Consider the following 16021-nt stretch of genomic DNA (forward strand, 5'->3'; position numbering starts at 1 on the left):
TTATTTAGATGCTAGTGAACATGGCAGAAAGTGGATAATCCATAGATTTAAGGAAAATTCAGCTGAAACTTAGCTTCTGTCTTGATATTTGTTCATCTTTTTTTTTCCTCCCTATCAGGACTAGCAGTATATTCAGGAACAGGATTTCAAGAGATTAATAGAAAAAACAATATTAGCAGAAAATGATGAAGTTTGGCTGTTCATAACACTTTCTGTTTTAGAACAAAAGCAGGACTAACCTACCTGCATTTTTTATTTTATAGTTGGTATAAAGCAGTGTCAGTTCAGCTAGGTCTTTCTGTCAGGTTGATGCTTCTCCACTCCAGCATTTTTTTCCAGAACCTATCCTGGCACTTACACGTATATGAAGATACTATACTAATCCTTTTAGAATTAAGTCCACATATATAATTTTTTTTTCGGTTATAAGCTTTCTCTCACTTATGATTTATCTGTGTGTAAATAATTTAACTCCCTTTACTGCACATGACCCGGCAATGTGCACCTGCAGCCCAGAAAGCCAACCATATCCTGGGCTGCATCAAAAGAAGCGTGGCCAGCAGGTCGAGGGAGGTGATTCTGCCCCTCTACTCTGCTCTGGGGAGACCCCACCTGGAGTACTGCGTCCAGCTCTGGAGCCCTCAGCGTAAGAAAGACATGGACCTGTCGGGGCGGGTCCAGAAGAGGGCCACAATAATGATCAGAAGGATGGAACACCTCTCCTATGAAGAAAGGCTGAGAGAGTTGGGCTTCTTCAGCCTAGAGAAGAGAAGGCTTTGGGGATGCCTTATTGAGGCCTTTCAATATATAAAGGGGGCTAATAAGAAAGATGGGGACAAACTTTCTAGCAGGGCCTGTTGCAATAGGACAAGGCATAATGGTTTCAAACTAAAAGAGGGTAGATTTAGACTAGATATAAGGAAGAAATTTTTGACGCTGAGGGTGGTGAAACACTGGCCCAGGTTGCCCAGAGACGTGGTGGACGCCCCACCCCTGGAAACATTCAAGGTCAGGTTGGACGGGGCTCTGAGCAACCTGATCTAGTTGAAGATGTCCCTGCTCATTGCAGGGGGGTTGGACTAGATGACCTTTAGAAGTCCCTTCCAACCCAAACTATTCTATGATTCTACTGAAGTTTAGCTCATATATATGTCATAATAGAAGACAAAAAGAGGCACTACTGTGCATATACTAGGTGTACCATTTGATTCATACTGAATTCTTGCTGCTCCCCAAAAATGAATTTTTGCACAGATGTTTTTAGGAATATATGCAAAATTGTTATCCCATGTCGGAAGGGATCTGACTATATAAAGGACATTTTCCTATATAAAGCAAAGAATCCTATGTTGATATGACTTTGTATTGTGTATCATGTTTAGTCTATGTGTGTGACATTCTTAGATGTTGTTTTTTAGTTAGGAAGAGATTTGTGTCTGGTTTCTACCCTCCTTTTTTCTTGAAACAAGCAGTCATCTTCAGTAACTAAAAGGTTTGAGTTGTAAGCTACTTCAAATGCAGCTTTAGCCAGTTGGGTTTTTTTCCCTCCTTTTTCTTTCTTCACTGTAGAAAATCAGTTTAAACTAATCTCCTTGTGAACTTACTTTTGTATGCTAACCTTTCTCATTTTCCCTGTGTATGCACTACAAAACACAAATGCATAACTGAAAAACCAGCTGTCTCATCATCACCTTCCTACCCCATTTCAAAACATCAAACCTATTTTCTATGTACTACATTCTGCAGTATAAGGACAGTACTTAAACTACTGTTCTTCCTGGTGGTGTTATTGTGTATTTCACCCCTCAAATGAGATAATGAAGGTATGAGAGTTAACGTATTACTTAATCAGAAAAGCTGTAAGGACAAAAATCAAAAGCCATGTTAAAGCACATTGAATGATAGCGGTATCTCAGAGCCATTTGCAAGAAAAAGTTAGAGTGATATAAATTAAGCTCCACTTTGCTTTTCTTAAATCTGTGGAAAAATAAACCACGTACCTGGATTTCTGAGCAAAATTGCTTTCTTTATGGGCAGGAATGAGTGCATTCAGTAAGGAAGCATGTAACATCATCTGCTCTCTATTGCCTAAGTCAGAAACTCCCAGGCTTGATTGGTAAAGGTGGTGCTTTCTTAACCTTCTGTGGAACAAATAGACGGAGTAGTGTGCAAGTATTGTAACATGAGAATCCTTGCCTATTTCTTTCCCACATATCACCTTGCCCAGTTCCTTACCATCTTCTTTCTGACTAGCACTACTGATGTTAAAAGAGCCATTCTGTCATTAAGTAAAACTCCACAAAGGGAATTGTATATGGAGAAACAGGTGAGTGACAAGTGATTTCACCACTGTTCTTATAGAAAAAAGTTTCTACTTGCTTCTCCATTTCCTGACAAAGCTTCGGAATCCCAAATCCTTCACTGAGGAGATTCCATAGCCCTGTAAAAATCTTAGGAAAAGACTATCCTTTATCTGTTGTCATTCTGGACACCTTATGGCAATAGGGAGTGTTTCTCTTAAAACACTCTTAAAAGTGTTTCTAACTTATTAGTTAAAATAATCTCATCTAGAAAAATCTGAGATTACCAAATTCCTAGTACACGTAAACAACATACTTGAGTTTCTGAAATTACGTAAAAGAGTTGTAATCCATCACGAAACTCTTCTCTTATCAAGCAGCTGGAGCCTTTCCTCCAGCATAAGACTCTGGCAAAATTTTGAAGCCTTGCAGGGTGCACAGTAGTATTCACTTTCAGTGGAAACTAGCCAGGTATGTTTTCTTAACTTCTCTCAAATTAAGTTCGTTTTCAGTTTTGAGCAAGAGCTATTTGATATTTGTGATTTTTTTTTTCTGTCTGTGGGCATCACTGCTAAATTTGAATAATTCCTGATTATTTAATTTACCACTGTAATCAGGAATACTTTCACTGTAATCTCATGCTATTCCAGTTGTGCTAATTAAAATCTTGCCAGGGTGGAATGTAGGGGGCAGGAAGCAAGGCAGTATACCAAGGCTTGAAAAAAAGTGCTTTCCTACCCCATGACTTGGAGCAGCCTTCATAGCTATTCCCCCTAGCCCTTAGGCTTTAACTATGTCCCTCATGCCCTTCTTAACAGGCAGTTACTGTGTCCTGCAAGAAGCAGTACTGGGGAAGAACAGGAAAACCCGATAGTATAAGGAAATTTTCAGAGTTTCAACCTACTATTGGGATTCATTAAATTATTTTTTCTTCTTCTTTGTACAGTGGACCTGAACCAAGAAGAAGAACTGGTTCTGTTTTGTGTTCAGGCTTTGGTAATCCTTTATGCAATTTATCATGACACCAGAACAACCGTTTCCATATATTACTAGTAATCCATTTCTTTGCAGTTCTTTATCTGTATGAGCAAAAGCCAAAACATTCCCAAAGGGAGACCTTTGTTTTAATTCATTTATCATATTAAAGTGAAGGTCAAAAGGAAAAAAATTTCTACAATTCATAGTGTGAAATGAGTTAACTCAGCATTTCTTGGCATTTCTTTATTTAACTCAGTTCTCCCCATGTTACTGGAAAATAGTTTGGTATTTTAAAAATAAAAAATTGCTTTCACTATCAATAAATTTCAGTGAATTTTTGAAGATAATTTTAAAGCTGGAGCAGTTGCAATGTATACCATTAATAGAAAGCAAATTCTATCTTGTTTTCATTCTCCAAAATGCTTTTTTAATTTATGCTGTAAAATCAGCCAGATTTTTAGACCTCAGGCGATCATATTAGTCTAAACTACCTTAGTGATCAGAAAATTACTGCTAATTCTACTTACAGTTATTGCTGCCTCTTTAACATGTAATTGGAAGAGGTTATGACAGGAACTTACTTTTTTGATTGTTTTGTATAGAGAGTAGCTCTAGTATGTAATAACCTTCAGCGGTGCTTCTTTATATTTGTATTCAGTATGGAATATCATGTACTGACAGCATTCTAAACGCAGAAAACTAATAGTAACCCCTGAGTTCAGTCTGTGAGGAATATTAACTTGAGCAAGAAGATTGTCTTTCAAACTTAATTCTAATAGCTTTGCATAGGAAATGAAGCAGTTTTATGATACTTTTGCTGTCCTGCTTTATATCCTCTACTATACTTCAAGGTGTTTCTAATGTGTACTTTGCTCTCATTTTAAAATATTATTTTTGACTGTTCCCATTTTTCTTTCAGTGCCGTTCAGTTCCATAAGGGCCAAATGCTACCACACTTGCACTGCAGTGGGACTGCTCCTTCAAAAAAGAACTATTTGGCATAACTATGATAAAATGTACCTGACTGTTTAAACTTCATTATGTTCTAAGTGCTTATAGAGGTAATAGTTGCTTACTCACACACTTCTTTGAATTTCACTTGGGGCTATCTTGTTATGTTATGACCTATCAACTGGGAACCTTGACCTGTATGTTGATTGCATTTTTAATTGCTAACATATTTTGTTAATTGTTCACCTACAAAGAACAGCGACCTAAAATCTCCTGTTTAATGAGCTCATTACAATGCTGTACACTTTGTAAATGGTGATCATTACATATGTGAAAAATAAAGAAAGCTTTCTTGAGCTGGATAAAACCAAACTCAAACCAGTTCACCTAAACAAGTTAAATATGAAGGAATTTGTGTCTTGCTTAGGAAAAATATGTCCAAGATTAAATATGAATAGTATTAATAGTCTTGGTCATGTAGTATATTTTAAGACAGTACCCAAGGACCTATACAAAAAATGGCTTTTACTGCTTGTTACACAATACACGTATATTATATCTCTGAGTTTGTTCAGATATAAAATATCTCTGAGATATAAAATATCTGAGTTTTTTTCAATAAATCTTTCAATTTTTGCTCAATTTGGTAAAAGCATAAGGTACTGATTAATAAAATAATTTAAGATTTGTCTAAGTAATATTGTTTAGAAGAAATTAGTAAAAGCTTTTTCTTTAAGGGTTTTGTACCACTTAGATATAAACAATTCAAAATGGCAAAATCAATTCATAAGACTTGCAGAATACCATTGTTGCAAGGTCCACAGAACAGACTCTAAAGGTCTATAAAATATGCTATCAGTCTTCTGACCAGGAAAAAAAAACCTGAGCGCACTTTGTTGATAAAGATTAGAAAGGCAAATACAAGTAATAATGATCAGCTTCAGCCATGTTGAGTCTGCTCAAACATTTCCTGGACAGACTAGAAAAGCAGTTCGCTAATGCTTTAAATCCTTTCTTCAACTGAACCACTCTTAGAACTCAATGGAAGATTTTTTTTTCCCCTTGATTTAGGCCTAAATTCATCTGTTAATAAGACAGGGGGTAGAACAGTTAACAGGTGGGTAAGGAAAGGACAAGATAAAGTATGAAACTATAAGAAGGTTATTTGTGGAAGTCACTAGAGTTTAGTTTTTGGACTGGTCTTATGCAGGGTTTTTTTTTGTTTGTTTTGTTTTTTTAAATTACCACTACACAAAGAGGTGAGGTATCCTACTGAAGGTTTCTGATGACACATTTCACTAGGCATTACCCGTATTCATGTAGATCTGGCTGTTGTACTAGAAAAAACATATAAACTTGAGGACTAGGGGAAGGGATGAAATACAGTAATACCAAGGGCAGTTTCACTCAGGGACCAATGACAAGAATTTCTACATGAGGTTGTAAATGAGAAGGAGAAGAGAGGTACACATCTGTATGAAGTGAATACAGGATGACTGTGAGTCACCAATGTGATAATGAATCCAGGATGTAGCTGAACTATAGATTGTGATAGGAAATTATTAATGCTGTTGGACCTGCTTCTCCTGTGACTCATGCAGAACGCAGTCTATATTTCTGATGACTTTGAGTCCACAAAGGTGAACTCAGATTGAAATAGACAGAGAGAGCTGAAGTGAAGACCGAAAAATAAGTGGTTTAGTTTAACAAACCAAAGACAAGAAACAAAAAGAGAATATGTTTCTCTCTGTGCTTATATAATAGAAGTAAAGGATTTAACATTAGGGAAAAAGAACTATTTAAGAAAATTGATATCACTGTCACAAAGGAAAACGGATATAAAATAGCTGTGAACACCTTCAGGCTAGAAATCAGAATGAAGTCTCTAACTATGCGATGAGGGCTGCTGGTGTGCCTTCACATAGGCTCAGCTGGAGCAAAAATCCTCTGAAATGAGGATCATTAAATGTGGTGGTGTGATAATGGAGTGCCTGGCTATACAACCAAATAGCTTTTCTAGTTCTTGTGGTCATAATTAAAATTCCTAGATCCTCTGTGCAGGCTACATAAGCAACTGTAATTAGTTGGAAGGTATGCCTACGGGTATGCAGGCAAGAAATGCTGCGTTTGGTAATGTGGCAAGGGTAGAAATCTTATGTAGTCAAGTCATGAGGGAGATCTTAAAAAAGAGATACAGTACAACTGAGGTCAATGCACAGGGATGCAAAACTGGCACATCACGTGAAAATAATGAGAGTTACAAAGATAGAGCAGAAAATGAAAGACATATGAGTATAAAGAAATCAAGTATAGCAAGTGCAGGAAGTTTATTAGAGAAATAGTAGGTGGGCAGGACTGTTGAGAAGTAAAGGGAGCCATAACAAAAGAGAAATATAAATACAGGAAACTTCATTACAAAGGAAATTGGATCAAAAACCTTCTCTTAGTAGAAGAGTGGAGTAAGTAGAAAGTGGACTTATCAGAAGAGCATGCTCTTGAGCAAATATATGAAATAGATAGCAATTAACACCAAATACTTAAGGAAAAGTAGCAAAACCTCTGGAGAAATTTAAGATTAAAGCTGTAGAAGTATAAAGAAAGTTGCCCATCAAACAGAAGACAAGGTGACTGAAGAGTGGAAGAGAGCTACCTTTCATTAAAAAAAAAAAAAGAAGAAAAAAGAAAAAAGGAAAAAAAAGAAACACTAATTGTCATTATTGTTAAATAATTTTCTAAACAATTGCAACAGTGAAGTTTCCTAAGGAGTTTGTACTGTCCATTGTTTAAGAAACATTCACTATTAGTCTGGACTAGGTGATGTGCAGAATGGAACTGACATACACTGCCCTCAGTATCATAGAATCATAGAATCATAGAATCATTAAGGTTGGAAAAGACCTCTAAGATCATCGAGTCCAACCGTCAACCCAACACCACCGTGCCCACTAAACCATGTCCCTAAGCGCCTCATCTACATGTCTTTTAAATACTTCCAGGGATGGGGACTCCACCACTTCCCTGGGCAGCCGGGTCCAATGTTTAACCACTCTTTCAGTAAAGACATTTTTCCTCATGTCCAATCTGAACCTCCCCTGGCGCAACTTGAGGCCAGTTCGTCTCATCCTATCGCTAGTTACTTGGGAGAAGAGACTGACACCCACCTCGCTACAACCTCCTTTCAGGTAGTTGTAGAGCACAATAAGGTCTCCCTTCAGCCTCCTCTTTTCCAGACTAAACAGTCCCAGTTCCCTCAGCCGCTCCTCATAAGACTTGTTCTCCAGACCCCTCACCAGCTTCATTGCACTTCTCTGGACACGCTCCAGCACCTCGATGTCCTTCTTGTAGTGAGGGGCCCAAAACTGAACACAGTATTCGAGGTGAGGCCTCACCAGGGCCGAGTACAGGGGCACAATCACTTCCCTGCTCCTGCTGGCCACACTATTTCTGATACAGGCCAGGATGCCATTGGCCTTCTTGGCCGCCTGGGCACACTGCCGGCTCATGTTCAGCCGGCTGTTGACCAACACCCCCAGGTCCTTCTCTGCTGGGCAGCTTTCCAGCCACTCTTCCCCAAGCCTGTAGCGCTGCATGGGGTTGTTGTGGCCAAAGTGCAGGACCCGGCACTTGGCCTTGTGGAATCTCAGACAGTTGGCCTGGGCCCATCGATCCAGCCTGTCCAGGTCCCTCTGCAGAGCCTTCCTACCCTCAAGCAGATCAACACTCCCACCCAACTTGGTGTCATCTGCAAACTTACTGAGGGTGCACTCGATCCCCTCATCCAGATCATTGATAAAGATATTGAACAAGACCGGCCCCAGTACTGAGCCCTGGGGAACACCGCTCGTGACCAGCCGCCAACTGGATGTAACTCCATTCACCACAACTCTCTGGGCCCGGCCGTCCAGCCAGTTTTTGACCCAGCGCAGAGTACACCTGTCTAAGCCGTGAGCCACCAGCTTCTCTAGGAGAATGCTGTGGGAGACAGTGTCAAAGGCTTTACTGAAATCCAGGTAGACCACATCCACAGCCTTTCCCTCATCCACTAGGCGGGTCACCTGGTCATAGAAGGAGATCAGGTTGGTCAAGCAGGACCTGCCTCTCATGAACCCGTGCTGACTGGGCCTGATCCCCTGGTTGTCCCGCACATGCCTTGTGAGCGCCCTCAAGATGAACCGCTCCATAATCTTCTCCGGCACCGAGGTCAGGCTGACAGGCCTGTAGTTCCCCGGATCCTCCTTCCGGCCCTTCTTGTAGATGGGCATCACATTGGCAAGCCTCCAGTCATGCGGGACCTCCCCCGTTAACCAGGACTGCTGATAAATGATGGAGAGTGGCTTGGCAAGCTCCTCTGCCAGCTCCCTCAGCACTCTCGGGTGGATCCCATCCGGCCCCATAGACTTGTGAGCGTCCAGGTGGCATAGCAGGTCGTTGACTGCTTCCTCTTGGATTATGGGGGGTTCATCCTGCTCGCCGTCCCTGTCTTCCAGCTCAGGGGGCTGGATACCCTGAGGATAACTGGTCTGACTATTAAAGACTGAGGCAAAGAAAGCATTAAGTACCTCAGCCTTTTCCTCATCCTTGGTGGCAATGTTCCCCCTCGCATCCAATAAAGGATGGAGATTCTCCTTGGCTCTCTTCTTGTCATGAATATATTTGTAAAAACTTTTTTTTGTTGTCTTTAACGACAGCGGCCAGATTGTGTTCTAGCTGGGCTTTTGCCTTTCTCATTTCTTCTCTGCATGACCTAACGAGATCCCTGTACTCTTCTTGAGTCGCCTGCCCCTTCTTCCACAAGCGGTAAACTCTCCTTTTTTTCCTGAGTCCCAGCAAGAGCTCCCCATTCAGCCAGGCCGGTCGTCTTCCCCGCCCATTCTTCTTACGGTGTACAGGGACAGCCTGCTCCTGTGCCTTTAAGACTTCCTTCTTGAAGATCGTCCAGCCTTCCTGGACCCCTTTGCCCTTCAGGACCGTCTCCCAAGGGACTCTCTCAACCAGCGTCCTGAACAGGCCAAAGTCTGCCCTCCGGAAGTCCATGGTTGTGGTTTTGCTGGCCCCCCTCCTTACTTCACCAAGAATCGAGAATCATGAGAGGACCACAGTGAACACTACAGGCAGCCAATACAGATCAAAGATTATATGAGACTTAATAAACCAAGAGTTAGAAGTAATTTTAAAACAGTGATTGTTCAGCTTCTTTTTAGATGTTGGGGAGGTCAGGGTATCTGGATCTCTTACATATGTAGCTTAATGAGAAAAAATTGTGAAATGCTAAGAATCTAAAATGACCTTTTAAAGAAGTTTGCAGATAAAAACGGGGAAAATTATAGAAAATACACAGTTCTCTCTGCCCCAGCATCTATACACAATTCTTACACCATGAATGCTACAATCTCTGCCCCGGCGCTTGCATAGGCCATATCATGCATTTCTACAGCACTGCTGTTTCTTTCTTGATAAGGCAGATGCAGCTGGTTAGTCTGAGCTGTGATCCACTAACTGGCTGCAACTAATGCATGGAGATAAGGAGCAAGAGAGTGGCCAGGGATTCATGCCTTTTAGGGATGGTGGAAGCAAAATGATCCCTTCTTGAAAATGTACGCTCCATATCATATTTTAGACAGTGTGGCCATTCCCTAGTCAGGTAGACCAACATAATAGGAATGGATTGGGACTTTCCAGAGGCTTTTGGACTGCATTACTGCCTAGCTATATTTGATCAATTTAGTTCACAAAGTGGTATTTGATTATACTTTGAGCTATTATACAGGCAAGGTAAAGCAGATTTTTCCATGTGTGCTATTGGAATATATTTCAGATTTATGATTTTTTTTTTTTTAAAGCAATAACATATATCTGCAGAAGACACTACTGAAAAAAACTGCAGAAAGCATAAACTAAACAGTTTTAAAATAAAATTCTCCCTCTATAACGCTAAGGAGAACATGAACACGTAGATAAGATAAGAAACAAAACTTTCATGCTTGCCAGTCAGAGTCCAACTGCTGAAGATGTTTAGAAGAAAGATTTCCCTTTGGGCAGAATATTCTTTTGTAGAATTTATTTATGCCTTCTCTTAAGTAGCTTCTATGTTGTGCCATTACAGGAACCTGATTATATACTGCCTTGGAGATAATATTATTTGCATCTCTGTAAAGTAAATGTAAAGAATCATGAAGAAAAGTTTGAAGCATTTTGCTCTCGCTTTGGTCAATGGCAAGGGTTCTCACCAGTTACAGAGAATGAGGTCTTGGATCTCAAATTAGGAGCAATCATGGCTTGATTTAATATGATAACTTCATCTTTATAAGTGAAAATAAAAAGTGAAAACTGAAAAATAGACTAATAGCATACTATCAGTGCATATTTGATCCACTAGCAAAAATGCATATGGTAGACCCCACACCTGTCACTGGCAGTGGTAGGAGGAGCTGAGAAATGTTTGCAAATTCATATCTATGCTTTCATGGGAACTATGGAAATTATAAGTCTGAAAAAAGAGGTTCAAAATCTTTTATTAATCTAAATTATTTTATGATTCCTTGGATTTTACTGAAAGATACAGGAAAAAGAAACTTCAGCAGAGAATTACTAGCATTATTATAAGTCAGATCTTGATTTTTCTGGATGACATGTTGCATACTCTGCACATGCAGTAGGTTTTGTGATTCACTGGGACAGTGATATTATCTGAAAAAAATATTTCAGTGTTTTCAGGGCCTTGATTTTACACTAACAAAGTTAATGGAAATGTCATTAGTCACTTGAGATAGTGTTGAAATGACCATATAAATCCTGAAATTTAACAGTATATTAAATAGGTAGTTTCAGATTTTTATTTTTGCAGCACTGTATTTTCAAAAGGTGGCAAATCTGTGCTGAAAAAAAAGCACAGAATTCTAGAACCAAGTCATTGAAATGTTTTGCTTGATAATCAAAAATCAGTATTCATTAAAAACAGGTGCTGTTAGAGATAATTTGGAAAGAAATATGGGAAAACCCTACTTCAGAAAACTTTTTTTGTGTGTCTACAAATATTAAGTGACTTGAGCATGAATTGTACATTATCTCTTCTTTATTATTCTTTTATTTATTATTCTTGCTATTTAACCAGTCCTTTCTGTCTTCATTTCATTTAGTGAATGAGAAAAAGGTTATTCTGTTGAATCACTTCTTGCAAAGCAGTCTCAGATGGCCTAAGAAAGCAACAGATATTTCACTGAATGCTGTAAATTCCACTGAAGGATTTAATCTAAGTTACTGTGTTTTTAAAAGGTGATAAAAAATAACTTACTTCTTAAAGTATATTTCTTTCTTTGAGTCAAAAGAAACTGGTTCCAGCCATCAAATCATAGATTGCTAATTTGTTTTGTCTTTCTCATCAAATACATTAAATGTCACAATCCCTTTTCTTGGATCTCAAAGGAAGTGTCAGAAAAAAATTTCACAGGAAGTTTATACTATGTAATTGTTTCTTAACTTTGTAGAAAGCTTCTAATTCAGTGATGCTCAGCTTGAATTTAAACACAGTTTACCCACTAGCCAGTCCAACCCACTTTCAAGCCAGGTTTAGCATGTACTGGATGGAAGGTATATGTTTAAGTTTTTCACTAATACTGTGCCTAGACTTATGTAGATGAATTCTAAATGATAAATGTTAAAATTTATAGATCACAGGATTGCTCTGTGCACTGTTACTTCTTTTATGGCATGGACTGGCTCCAAATTTTTCTGTCTTTGCTCCTTCCCTCTGCTCATTAAAATATATTCATGTACTTTTCATTATTAACAGCAGTGAAAATAGACTTAATTTCATCTCCAGGTCCCTCACAGAGTAATTTATCTGAGCAGCACTGCATGCTATCCTTCCTGATATTTGTAATTTCTTTCACAACAGAATCAAACTAAACTCCTTGTCCATTATTGCTGGATTGTATTTTACTCCTCAGTCAGGTGAAATACCTAGTCACGCTAGACATTTAGATGTAATTAAAGATTCCAATTCTTCTACTTTGTCATGGGGACATAATTAAGTTTGTGGGACTATTTCTGGATCTCTCCTAAGCAAGTAAATGCAAACTTTATGGAATGAATGTGCTATCATTATGTCAGTTTGTAAAACACTCACAATGTGTTAGGGACATAACTTCAGGATAATGAATTGTTAAAAAAACATTAAGGAGTGAATTTGGAATTAATCTATCTCTATCAATTTCTATAAATGTAATAACTACTCATAATGCACAATCTTGATTGAATATATTTTATGCACATAACCAGAAAAAAAAATCAATCACTGTAAGTGCAAATATGAACTCAAACATCGGTCTAAGTTCCAATTACATCTTACTCTAAAGCTATTTCATTGAATTTCATCAGTTGTGGTATTTTCCTTTTACATATTTCTATGTTTATAGACACTAGGATTCTGTTAATCATATTGCATACTATCTGCCTGCAGAGTTAGCCAGGCAGTTACCTTAAAACAAATACAGTCTAGTGTTCAGGTTTTGCTTGGGCCAAATGCAAAAAAGAGGAGACTTCTCTAGAGCCTTGTTTCATGCAATAACTTTCCTGTCCACAGCCTGCATTCCTAAACTAACAGAGTAGAAGAATTTATTGCTGATAGATAATCAGTCAATTGGAGTTAAAGGGAACACAGACAGATATGATGTAGCTGATTCACTGGGAACATGCGACTTCTAGGAGGAGACAGTGTTACAACCAAAATCAGGTTGGCTTCCCAGCACTTACTGGGAGAAACTGGTTTTGGTTGTAAAGGTGAGAATTCTACAGAATATGAATTTTTAGCTGGACATTGGGTTTTTTCCAAATGTCTAGTTCTGAAAAGTCTTCACAGGTTTATTTTAAATTTTTAACTTTAACTTCTTGTAGTCATGCCTTATCTGCAAACATAAGAGTAGGAAAAACAGACTTGGGTTAGTAAGACTAGCTCAGCAACATTCATTTTCAGGGATAAGGAGATAATCCCTACTCTGTGAGGTGATAAATTAGTTGATAATTCACTGACTGGAAATTCAAGAAATCAAGAATGACCAGTAGGAAAGACTTTGGAGAAGTTAAATGCTACAGTTTATACACATGGAATAGTGGCTATTTTGTTTTTCTTTATTTATTTTTTTCTTTTTTTTAATGCAAGCCCAGGGGATTTTATTATAAAGAGAGGAAACTAACTGGGAAAACCCACAGTGGTTGTTTCTGTGAAGTGTTATTCAGCTATTGATTACATGACACAGATGATATGGAAAACTGGCATGATTTAGCCAACTTCACTGAATGCAGTTTGCTTTCATGTGTGATTGCTGTTGTATTACTCCCACTCTGAAGCTATGTTCTAAATGGTTTAGTTTACAAGTCTTGTCTACATGCACTTAGGAATATTGCATTCATGCTCATTGTTGGTATAGGCAGGCTGTTGTCATTTTTCCTACTCTGATGAGGCCATGGAGGTTATACAACTAGTAGGAACCATCTTATTGTGGGACTACTATAATGATGGGTGATGCTTCTAACATTGCCCATGTAGATGCAGCCAAGACGAAGACAGACAGTTCAGGAATGGGGCCCTTAAAACACTCTAAAAGGTAACTAGTAAATGTTTGACTAGGACAAATACTTGGCTGGGAGAAAAAACAATGGTCTTTCAGTAAAGTAACCTGGTCTAAGATCTCTGCATAGTCATGGGAAAGATTATTCTACTATACCTTAAAAGGCTGGAATTCTTAATGATGGCTTCTTGTCCAAACTAGTTTTGAGCTAACTTGCATTAGCATTGTAAAAGCTTCAACACAGTTCTAGGCTGATGCTCAAACCAGGACAAACTTGGCTTTTAGTGGAATTTTCTTCCTAAAGTGAAAGTCACATTTTCAGCACAAAGCTATATAAGTAAAATCCCATTTATTGGGTCAGTATCACAAAGTGCCAGGGCTCAGACCATCTGGGACACATCAATATTTAAGATAAACTGAAGGAAAAGCTCACAGAAATCCCAAGAAAGTCAATTAGCACACCTGTGCTTCCTTATTATCTAACACCTTTGCCACCTCCTCCTTTTTCATGTTCCATCTTTCTTTGTAGACTTAACTTCTCTCTGTTCTGCTCTCTGCATTTTTTTTCTTTTATCTGATACCTAACAAGTGCACTATAAATATATGTTGCCACATATATCTGCAGTCTTACTTGTGTTTCTGTCATCTTGAATAGTCTGTTTTTTCTGTCTTGGCCTTGCCATCTTTCTGTCTCTTTAGATTCGCTCATGGCACTCTGTAATTTTCTCTCCCTCTAATTATTGGCTAGTTTAATAGTCTTACCACACCATACCATTACATGTTTTTCTATAATAGATACCATATACTGTTCATCTTTATTAATGGATTTGACATACTACTGTAAGATACAGATTTTATGACACTGTTTATACAAAAGAAAGTAGCCTGTTGCAGAATCATTTCCCACAAATATATCTATATATGAGAAAGGCACCACTAAAGCCCCTGTTGCTCCAGAAATCCTCTGAATTAACTGAAATCCTTACTAGGGAGATTTTGAGGAAAAGGCCCAAAACGGATCTCCCATGATATCAGCTCCATTCTGCTCCTGCTGCAGGCTACATTGTCATATAATATTCTTCATAAATTTAAAAAGAGTTGTCTTGAAACTAGTTATTCTTTCAGCATTCTTCTCCCATCCTCCAGTAAACCTGCTAGTACACTGATCAGTTTTAAAGACAAATGTTGGGAGGTCAGATGTGTATTTTTAGACACAGAAATAAACCATGAAGTCATACACGTCCAGCACTTCTACTGTTTCTTTTCAGTCTTGCACTTAGTGCTTTGCACAGAACACCGTCTTTCCCTAAACAGATCTTGTATGGAGAAGATAATCCAATAAAGGAAATAAATGTCATGGAATATTGGTTTCATGTAAGTTGAAATATGCTGGATAAAATCTGAAAACCAACCTTTTATTTTATTTTAAAAGTGGCTGGGTTCTGACACTGTCTGTGTCCCATGCATTCCATGCATGCTTTTGGGTCTAATAACAATGAAAGCAGGAAGTTTGTGTGAAGTCAAAATTGCCAGGTAACAACAGTTGTTGCTCAAATTGTTTCTCCATTCCAATTCTAACAAACTGTTTTCCTCTTTTCTTGCAGTTTTCCACTTGTCCCACAAAGTCACTCGGGTGGTTCCAGAGAGTGCTCTGCTGATTGTTCTTGGTCTCTTCCTTGGTGGCATTGTATTGGCAGCAGATCACATTGCCTCCTTTTCGCTTACACCAACTGTATTTTTCTTCTATCTGCTGCCCCCAATTGTTTTGGATGCTGGATATTTTATGCCGAATAGATTGTTCTTTGGAAATCTTGGTTCCATCCTTTTGTATGCTGTCATTGGGACAGTCTGGAATGCTGCCACAACCGGTTTATCTCTCTATGGTGTCTATCAGACAGGAATAATGGGTAAGTTTGATCTGTGAAGGCACAATTGTGAATGTTACTGTATGCTAGCTGTTAGATGGGGTGATACTTTACAACTTAGCTCTTTCCAGCAGAAAAATCCAATTTTAATGGGAGCAATTTGTAATATTTTTACTAAATTTAAGAATGATCTGAGAAATCTTCTCTGAAGCAAGCACAAAAGAGACTTGAACCTGTGTGTCTCATATTTCCCTGCTCTAAACATGTGCGTACACTCTCAGGATAAAGCTCAGGATTCATCCTGCTAATGGACATCTGGACAAAAATACACTCTGAAGGGCTTGTTTCTTTCTGCTGTTAT

General features: G+C 38.5%; 1 protein-coding gene across 1 annotated transcript in view; it reads left to right on the top strand.

Annotated features, from left to right (window-relative positions):
• The window catches only part of SLC9A3 (solute carrier family 9 member A3), a 55090-nt gene that overhangs the window by 13335 nt on the left and 25734 nt on the right, over positions 1-16021 (top strand). Inside the window, exon 2 of the mRNA XM_076330700.1 lies at positions 15400-15702. Within this exon, the coding sequence (XP_076186815.1) occupies positions 15400-15702 (303 nt within the window). The remainder of the gene's footprint in view (positions 1-15399; positions 15703-16021) is intronic.

This window comes from Aptenodytes patagonicus, chromosome 2, assembly GCF_965638725.1.
Source record: "Aptenodytes patagonicus chromosome 2, bAptPat1.pri.cur, whole genome shotgun sequence".
NCBI lineage: Eukaryota > Metazoa > Chordata > Aves > Sphenisciformes > Spheniscidae > Aptenodytes > Aptenodytes patagonicus.